The sequence below is a fragment of the Buceros rhinoceros genome, unplaced genomic scaffold (genome assembly GCF_000710305.1).
Source record: "Buceros rhinoceros silvestris isolate BGI_N320 unplaced genomic scaffold, ASM71030v1 scaffold19701, whole genome shotgun sequence".
Lineage (NCBI taxonomy): Eukaryota > Metazoa > Chordata > Aves > Bucerotiformes > Bucerotidae > Buceros > Buceros rhinoceros.
In genome coordinates this window covers 56,340-66,612 of record NW_010396210.1, presented here as the reverse complement: position 1 = coordinate 66,612, position 10,273 = coordinate 56,340, and the positions used below count along the sequence as shown (strand labels likewise).

The following is a 10,273-nucleotide window of genomic DNA, read 5'->3' as shown; positions in this document are numbered from 1 at the left end:
CAACTGTAACAGTGTTCCATTTTTCACACAAGAATACTGAATATGGACAAAAAGGGGGTCTGTCGCTGTTTACGAGCCAAAAGCACCTATAAATGACAAGTACGTAACCCCCCACTGACAGAAGCAGTGGGCACTGTGACCCAGCCGGGTGGCAGCCAGGTATGCTAGAGGCAAGAAACAGCCTGTCAGGTGGCATCAGGAGATTGTCACATAAAACTGTGTATGCCTTTACGTGAGCTTCCGGGACAGATAGGTGACTTGAGAGCAGCGCTGAGCTGGAACAAAGGGAGAACCCAGAGAGATGGTGGTGTCTGGCAAAGCTGTTGGCCGGGCAGGCCCAACATTGATTAACGTGTCCAATGTGTCCCTGCCACTGCTCACAGAGGTGCTTCACAAGACCCCACCACCAGCGCGTGCTCAGCCTTCACACGAGAAATCAACTGAAAGTGGCGGCAAGTCTGGCTTTTCTCACAGCAGTTGATATTTAATGCTCTTAGGTTTGATTTTGTTTCCTCAGTTCTCTGGGGTAAAACAAGGATAACAGCATTTTCTCTTGTACAGATAAGGATATTTTTGTGGGCAACATTAAAGCTGTATGAATTTGGTATAAAGTGCCAAGTTTCATAGGGCACTGTAGAAGAAAACATAAGGCTTGAGGACGGGGATGAGAAGAGTGTGGAATACACCCTCGGAGGAGGCAGGAGTCCTACGGGAAACAGCACGTAGGCATGTGTGCCCGTGACTAAAATGGTGGGCACCACAGTTTGGCGAGAAAGAGCGATGCAAGGTGCTCTTTAATTGTTATTTCAGACCCTGAGTGAAGACTGTCTCTTTTCTAGGCTGAAATCTTGTACCCTTTTTATGCTGATCTGTCATTTCATGCATAGTCCCCTTGAAATCATTGGATTGCTGATAAAATGCAGCCTGAAGAGGAATAATATGATGTAGCACCAACACGAAGCTGTGCAGTGAGATGTGTATAAATGACTAAGATGTATTTTGGTTATCCAGTAATTATTCCTGTTTATACTAAAATACACATCTGATGTACAAACAGGTTCAGAGGGGAAAACCGCAACAGCATGGAACAGCGTTCATAGACGATCCACAAACAGAAGGGAAGGGAAGACCTGCTGTTTAAAAACAAAAACACAAACAAGAAAGAAAGAGAAAGTGCTGCCCACACAGATCCTCGCTCAGCGTGAATGGCGTTAACAAAGGCTTCGTTTGAAAGGATTAAGTGGCTTATCACAGCAGCCTGGTGAGTTTTACAGCTCACTGGATTTTTAGCTAGAGCCATGGAGGTACATTCTTAGCTATCAATTCAGTGGTAATAAGAAAGCACCAGTTCAATCATCTGTAGCCTGTCATAAATTTGATAAGCCCATATGACCATTTACTATATTGGATTTTGATTGCTGGTCTGTAAGTTTATACTGTTTAAGTTTCAGGTATGACACTCTTTAAATAGTAGGACACAAATGAGCCACGCTCTTGTCTCTGACCCGGTCAAGGTGTTCTTGCGAAGTTAAATGCTTTCTTCACAGATTTATTTGATGCATTAAAGGGTGAACTACTGGGATGCAGAGAACTTCCCCACCGTTTACTGCTGTAGCTGATCATCTGACAATCTCAGAGTGTTCAATCAGGCCTGGGTTTCTCATTTAGCAAGAGACAGTATGAGCTTCTGTCTTCAGTTACCGTTAATTACTTCATTTCTGTGAAATCTATGTATTTGGAAAAAGTAGCAGGCCACATAGGTTTAAAAAGCGTATAGAGCAAACGTACACAAATGGCCAAAATACGTGGTGTGTCAGTATTGAATTTATCAGTGTATGTTAGTGCACATACAGGTTACATAATGAGTGGTTTGAATCTATGACTAATTAATAATCAGGGAAGGTAGTTGTGGGTTTGCTGGCACAGTGCTCCAAAATGTTGAACATGTGAATCACAAAAAACAGCGTCTGACCTCGACAGGGCTTTGGGAAGTTTACTAAATGCCTAAATATTTGCAGGGTGGAAGTAACTGTCATACAGGCTTCACTATAGCCTGGAGAATAATACCTAATATTTATGGCCTTATCTCATTTATCATTTCATACAATGTGTGAGCACCTTAGTTCTCATTAATGATAACGTTAGTATTAACAGTTATTAATAGTAATTCTTATTTCCTGTATTGCTGCAGAAATTTTGGGCTGTTTGTTTTACTTTATCCTCTTATTCTTTCATGGAGAAATGGTAATAGACGTGATTTCAGTGCTGTAGTCCAGCTCCAGCCATGGCTGGTACGGGGCTGGGCTTCCCCAGAAGCTGCTCTGCGATCACGGGGCTATTTTGAGCACTGCTTTGCTCCCTGACTCCTCACACTCGCTCCCTGAGCAGGAGAAAACGGCACCAGTTAACTCATTTTGGGGCAGATGCAGATCACCTCCATCTCTGCTCCATCTTTGCCCCATGGTGTCCGTGCAGAAATCTGTCTGGAATAGTTCCTCTCTGGCCATTCCTAGTGGTGGAACTGGAAATAGGTTAAAATGGGGGTGGGGGGCTGCTGGGGAAGTTCCAAGGACTTGGACATGGTCTCATTCACGGCCGGCTGTTCATATTCAAGGCACAGAAATCCAACAAGACAAACACAAACAGCATTGCTGACCCTGTCGTGATGGTGCATCCCCCTTAGAAATACACTCTGTAATCACCCCAAATGGGACATAATCACGTGTACACGCTTCCCGCATCTTAGAGGCTGCACTTTTGCAGAGGCTGGAAGTATGGTTTTAACTCAGAGCTTTCTCCTCTTCTATCAGGTGGCTGCTGGTTGTTTTTTCAGCACAGGACGTTGATGGGGTAAGTGACGCTGGTGTTTCCTTTAGAGAAGTGACAGAGAGGATGGCGTGGTTCAAACCGCGCACCAAAACGACCTGTAGCTCTGTGGGAAAATGGTGATGTTGCTTTCAGTATTCCTGCAGTTGTAACTTTCCTTTCTGTTCCTGCTGCTCAGCCTCAGTATTTCACGGTTTTCCCCTTTGGATTGCTCTAGATTCTGGCTTTGGCATCTTTAGTGCTTTTGGAAAACCGCACATAAAACAGCCTCGCTCCTGCACTGAGCCTGGCCCCTTCCTCAGGAGGTCCCTTCAGTGGCTCTCTGTTACAGCCTGTGTCACACTCCAGCTCTTGAGCCCTTCTCTGTATGTACCCTAGATCTGACACATTCCCAACTCTCTGAAACCAAAATTTCACATATAATATAGTCTCAGTATCTACTTTATTTTCCTCTCTGTTCTCTCCTCTATATTAACTTCACATTTGCAATGCCCTCACTGAAACATCTTTTAACTCTGTTCTTTCGTTCTTTCAAATATTCAAAAGCTCTTTTTTGTTGCTTTCCCCCCCAAGTTGTTCCCATTTTAGCTGAATTGTTGAAACATTTTTTAAAATAAATGTGTTCAAGCTGTTACAAAGGGTAACAGCTTCTGTGTTGTTAGAAACTTGCATTCCACTGACATTCCAGCAGAGGCGAGTAGCTAATAACTAGGTGAGAGACTAGTCTGGAGCAGATCAGTAATTCCATGGGAAATCCAGTGTGTGAAAGAGAAGCAGCCTGAGAGAGACCATCCCACCCTCTTGTTCCAAGCATTTGGAGAACCAGATATTCTAAAAACACCGTAGATAGAAAGAACAGAATTTTCCTCCTTATCTACTATTTGTCAGTGTTTTCTCCTTGAAAAGTTGAAGCATGAACCTATTGTGTTCTGGTTATTGAAACAGTAACGAACAATGTTGACCTTGATAAAATGAAGCCTACACTGAGCAAATATTTTCATGTTAGCATGTTTTACTTGTTTGCCTACATTATTCCTAAATCTTTCAAGTCCTTGCCATCCTTTTTGAAATTACGTTGATCATTTACAGAACCATCTAATTGGTAAATATGTCCAGTCGACAATCTTTGATGAAGTGATTGTTGTCTGCTGCTTATTGGTAAATCCTTACACCTTTCATTTTCAGGGAGGATATGCATACCTTGACCCGTGTGGGGGACAGGATTGCTCAGTTTGCCGGTGCTTCCCAGAAAAAGGATCGAGGGTAAGTGATGCTTAGAACTAATGACGATTACTGTTGTACATACTGTTCGTTTGGGGCACATAGCTGTTCTGTAAAACCAGCGTGGCTGGCATAAATCAGCATTCAGACATAAACAAGTCTGAATATAGCAAACTAGCATAATCCTCTCCCTGCGTGAAGTCCTGCTGCCACCACAGGAAGTTAACATGCATGGAAAACAAGTTTGCTTCTGAATCAGGTTTGTAATATGGTGCCTTTTTTGCATTAAGAATTCCTTGAGATCAGTCTCATGTTTAGATTAAGGTAATTCTTGACATACCCTGAGTTTAGAAATCTATGCTTGTTTTCCACTAAGAGGTCGGTTAAAAGACAAGGTCTGTGCCATTTACCGGTGTCGTGAGAACTGGGGTGTTTCTTATTTAGGTAAGGGAGTTCTGGAGGAGCTTCCAGGCTTTCTACTTTGTTAACTTAATGCATTAAGTATAAAAAAATCTGAGTTATCTGTGTCTCACAAATAACTGTAAAACTTGGTACGCTGTAATTCCTAACTGTTAGGAAATAGCAGGTTGCTATTTGTTAACTGAAATATGGTCCAGTAATGACTCCTTTGTCATCCTGGCTATTCTTTCTCGAAATAACTATCTATACAGTGACAGCAACCAACTTAAATGTTCTATGAGAAAAGGACTTATTTCAGTACGGGCCCTGATAGTGAACAACTGAAAAACCATCAGTTTGTGATGGCAATTATCTGCTTTCAAAGTCCTGACTATCAAGTTCAGGGTTAGAAAGCTCAGCTGTGGTGAATCGGCATGTAGAAGAGCTGCATGCCCCGTTTGTTTGTGTACAACCTGAGCCGCCGGAGAAGAAAGACCCACCCTCTCCTTCTCTGCTGCTGCTGTTGGCTGCCTGCTCTGCTGTGTCATGATCACTGCCCTGGCGTCCTTGGATCCCATCCTAATCCTCCAGGATTATGTCTATACCAAAGTCCCCCGTACTGTACATTTTCATAATAGGGGCCTAGGACGCATTTCTCTCTCTCTAACGCTGTTAACAAAAGGGCATCCCAGGAAAAGTATTTTGACGAGCAGCACTGCAGTGTCTCTCTTTGCTACTGAACAGACTGTTCTGGGTACCAAAAACCTGACCTGAAGTGCCATGTAAAAACAACTGGCTGCAACTAGAAGAGATTTCCCCGATTCTGGTTCTGTCTCAGTAGCCTGGAGGTTCTCGATGATATGCCCATAGTCAGTCAAGGATGAATACTCATGGCAGTCATTTCGGCTTTTTCCTGAGCTGTCCTCCCCACCGTTGGTAACCCGAACCAGGATTCATGCCTTTGCGGTTTGTTTTCTAAATATTTCCAAGGATCTGCACCTAAATGCCAAACAGAGTGTAATAACCACGTCAACATCAACTCAATGTCATCATGCCAGTGTCAGTCTGAGCACTGCACTGTTTTCTGAAACAGCTCTGAAATGCATGTGTGCACTGATGGTTAACTGATGGCTCTCCAGTGCAACACAAGTTTATTTCCTGCAGTCATTTCTGCTAATCATCAGGCAAGAAACAGAAATACTCATCAGAGCCTTCATGACATGTGGCTGAACTAAACACCACTCCAGAGAGTCTTGCAGGTATTTGCTGTGCTGATGGATGGCAATGAACCATTTTCTGTAGGATTACTTAATCTTTATTTCATCCTACAATCCTGCGGATGTCCAGACTTTGCTGTCTTTCCCTTTACACTCTGACACACTAACTCGGCTTTTGTGGAGACTACCCATTACAAAATAAAAGATTTGTTTATCTCATCGTTAGCTTCCTAGAATGCAAAGCATCTCTTTATCTACGCTTCTGTCTGAGCCCTGCTCCCAGGCTGGCCTCTCAGAGTTCCGCATCTTCTTCAGTCCTGGCTGTAAAGTGCAAGAATGAAATGTGCATTGGGAGTCTCTGGCATGGCACAGTACACAAGCCTGAAGTTTCAGAAGAGCTTAGTTTAGTAAATAATCCTTCTCTGTAAAGGAGTTGAGGTAAGGGCAGCAGTATGAATTTGCTTGCCCAGCCCATACTTTTTCCTCCTCACCGTTTGGCGCAGGCTGGCTGTCAAAATTAGGTGCATTATTTGTAATTCCTCTGGTGAAAGGCCTGGGAACTGCTGTCCATAGCAAAGATGCTCTTTGTACCGTAATGTAGATCTGGGCTAGACAGCGGCCGTGGCTCCAGGTTACAAGTGCCAGTCTCACATCTGGGTAAGAACCTAAGCCGTTTATTTCGCAGATTGCCCACAGCCCTCCCCACACACTAATGCCCAGGGGATTTCTAGAGAGGGCAGGGTATCTGTCTGCTGGTGAAAGAGCAGGGCTGTGGTATCCGAGCTAAGGTGTGCCCGTCTGGTGAGGGTTTCACTTTGTCAGCAGACTGTCAGGAGAATGTTGTTGCTAGTTTCGTCTGAGGGATTTTTGTTTACACATCAGACACTATGACGGGTATTTGATGACGTTGCCATTCTGCAGATTTTAAAACATTACCTTCCTTTCTAGACTCGCGGTGGAAGCACTGCCCACTGGGACCTTAGCTAGTGAAGAGAAAAAACTGGTTATTTCTGTGTTCGGAGCAGACGTACAGGCCACCCATAACAAAGATTTCTACTAAAATTAAGTTATAACGAAAGTCTTAGGGCTGATGTAAGTCAGCTTTATTTGTAATTGCCAGCGACAAGTGAAGCGTGTTCACATTTGTAAAACTAAAGCCCCTGTAAGCTGTGTAGGACATAACTGTAGCCCTTAAGATCCTTAACATCTCTGCACCTAATAAAGAAATAGGCTAATAAGAGAACAGACCCCTAAAATTACACTCCTAAGCGTACAGACTGTCAGGAGCACGGTACACTCTGCAGTTTCCATAGGGAGGAGGATCTCAGACCGTGCCCTGCTGTCTGTGGCATAACGACCTCTCTTGCTGTCCATCCACCCCTTTGCCCGCAGTTTCAGTGTGGTTAGGAAAGCAGCGGTTCCCAGACAGGGTGAGGACACTGCAGCTGACTGCCAGCGCGATGGGAGATAGGACCTTGCCTTCGAGCTGCCCATCTGAAAATGTTTTAAATGTCAGCATAGAAAGTAGACAAGGTAACCGAGGTTTTAGCTAGAGAAACAATGGCCATGCGAGCAAGAAGGGAAACGGCCATGGCCGTACCTCAGTGTATTGACATGCTCCAAAAATGCTGGCCGCTCTGACAGAATTTAGACAGTTAAAAAATGTTTGCAGTTAGCACTGACCGATTGTAAACGTGTCCTGTGCTGACCCCGGAGTTTGATCCCATTCAATTCCTTTGGCTTTGTTTATAGAGTTAAGTAGATTTAGAAAGCAAGCGTCTATTCATGACCCAACCTGATCTCCCTTCTATGAGATCATGTGAAATGCCTGGAGCAAAGTGAATAATAAATATAACTCAGCAAGACTGACGTTCGCTCGTTTGCAGATGAAGCAAGTGGCCTCTTTTCAAATTAGTGTGGGGGAGAACCTGGCAAACAGGAATCTGAGAGGAACGTCTCACGTTCTCTGGTACACAAGGGGTAAGGAGCAAGTGTCCACACGAGGTGTTGGTCAGGTGGTTGTCACTCAGCAGATGTACACCTGAGGGCATTGGGGCACGAGTGGTGAAGCTGAACTCTGTAGGTCTGTCTTCTAGCATCGGAGGGAACACCGATCCCTCCCTCTATTTGCCTCAGTCTTGTTATCTTTTCCCCCAGTATATTAGCTAGGATACTGCTTTGAAATAGAATATTCCTGAGACCAGTTACACATTTCTGTGGCAGTTCTACTGCATGTCACTGACAATTGCTGAGAACCAGAGAAAAGCAGATCTAGAGAGATCTAGTATCTGTATCAGGGCACGTTTCTGTATCCGAAGCAGGGCACATGTGGTTTTTATAACTGGGAAGAGCAGCGGGCAGATCTCTGGCTCCAGAAGTCAGGACCTGAACTGGCAGGGGCTGGAGCCTGCTTACCAGAACATGCAACAGGAACAGGATCACTCCATTCTCCTCACTGTACGGTCTCTGAGGCTCCTCTTCACATACAATGTCCAGCTACAGCATCTGTAAATCAGCACTTTTCCTATTAGACAGGTTTCCAAATTTTTCACAAGTTTTGATGTTTTTAAATTATCCCTCTTTCATTCCTGAGCATCCTCCTTTCCTTTGTACTTCTGGTTCCCCTAACACACTAACAATAGTGGTTTTCTCAGTCGCTGCACGTTGGCCAGCTTTTCCACATCAGGCGAGAAAGAGCTCAGCAAAATCACTGTTTTTCATAGATTCGAATGAACCAAAATTGCCAGTCAGTGACTCATTTCAAGAAAAGGAATCAGAACAAAAGTTTATTAGCCAATCAGATGTATTTGTTGTCTAGAATGCTCTGTTTTCAGCTCCCTGCTTTCAGCCATTAACTGTGTTCTTAGAGTTTTGGTGCCAAACTCTCTCCAGTTTGGTGTTTGTTTAACCAATAGTGACACCCACTGGCTTATGGGATTCTTTTAATGGTTCCACAGGGTTAAAACACAAAGTACACCATGAGAAAAGTTCTCAGCACTTCACCGTGAGTTGTGCTGTTTGTTGCGCTTCAGCACAGCATCTGTGTAGACACTAAGCCGTATCATCAGGCATCATGTTCCTGTAGCACACTGGAAAATGTGACTAAAGAGCAGAGAGCGTGCCAGTAGGCTGCAGCATGATCCAGACACTGAGAAAAATCAAGCACCGAGAGTTATGATAGCATTTAATCAGCTCAGAATCTGCCTATAATAAATAAGTTATACTGGAAAGTCCTTACCTGACCTGCTGTTTCTGAACAAACTGTGAATAAAGTACATGCCACACTAGCCCGACCCTCACTTGCTGTCACAGTCACAGAAAAGTTTGTTCTGTGAAGGACAAGAGGGTGGACCTAACACCAAGCCATGTGCTTCCTCAGATGTATCTCATCTTGATAAAGTTGATATTTAGAAGGTTTATTTTGGAGCCTTGACTTACACTGAAAATGGTTTTGGTCCCAGTCTGATACGGTTACTGCGGAGGAGTAGAAAGGTCCTCGAATGGACGCCCCTCCAAGCCTTGGTAAGAGATGCACTCTTCCGCACAGGCAGAGGACAAGGGTGGAGCTTGGAGAAACACTCGCTGAGCCAAGCACAAAGAAAACACCTGCCTCCAAACACCTCTGTGTGTGCTCCTCTCATCCCCAGCTGCTCTGCTTCCCTCTCTGTCTCTGTCCTGCTCCTGCTACAATAAGAAAGATGGGTCACATGCCAGAGTCCAGTGCAGAACGAAAAAGGGCACTGTGGTGTATGCCTGTGCTCTGACCCTGTGGCATTGCTGGGCATTTTCGTGTCTGTCCATGTGAACAGAAGGTAAATGCATTTCACCTATCACCAGTGCATCCACCTGGCCTGTAACACAGGGCACTCCCTAACTGAAGGCAGCAGCTCGACTTTTGTCTTTGTCAATAAGGAGAAGCAAGACAGAATTCACTCCAATAGCATCTGCCAGGTTTTTGGATTTCCAGTTGAGTCTCCTTTAAAACATCGGGCTTTCAGACCGTGAAGTGCTTGGGGCACTCTAAAAAGCAGGTGCTATTTGGTGTCCCAGGCCACTGAAAAAGAGTAACTCCAGAAAACCCTGGCTATTGCCTTTTTCTTATGTGCTTTGTCGCATGATTCTGAAGTATCTGTGGTCTTAGGAAGCAAACTTAATTAAAATCAATATAGTCTTGTTTTGTCAAAAGTCCGTTTCTTACTGCAGGTCAAGCCCAGGATAAGCTAAAATAACAGCCCACAGCCTTGGCATGGGCAGCTCCTGACCTAGACAATTAACAAGGCATTGAAATCCTAAAGGAATTTATTGGCATCAGATGGCAGAGCAGGCATAATATTCTGTTCATTTTAACTGAGCTAATTTGTCATTTCCACATGAGCACGACTACCTTCATCCTCTTTATTTGTACAGCTGTCCTGAGACTGTAATGCTGCGCTAGTCACATTGGATGGGCACAGAGAATAGCTGTGATAATAGACGTTAGGACATGGTATCAGTTCGGTCTTAACAAAGCGCCCGGTCTTTGAGCTGAGAGAAAGGCAGACAATCCGCCAGCCCCACATGGCACGCTGGAGTTGTGTCAGCTGCCAAACCCTTTGTGAGCGCCGGCTGCG

At 44.4% G+C, this 10,273-nt stretch overlaps 1 protein-coding gene across 1 annotated transcript in view; it reads left to right on the top strand.

Moving 5' to 3' along the window:
• Window positions 1-4,011: 4,011 nt before the first annotated feature.
• Window positions 4,012-10,273, top strand: part of COL4A4 (collagen, type IV, alpha 4) — a gene marked incomplete at its 5' end in the record, with an annotated part of 47,565 nt that continues 41,303 nt past the window's right edge. The window contains one exon of the mRNA XM_010145844.1: window positions 4,012-4,089. Coding sequence (XP_010144146.1) covers window positions 4,012-4,089 — 78 coding nt within the window. The remainder of the gene's footprint in view (window positions 4,090-10,273) is intronic.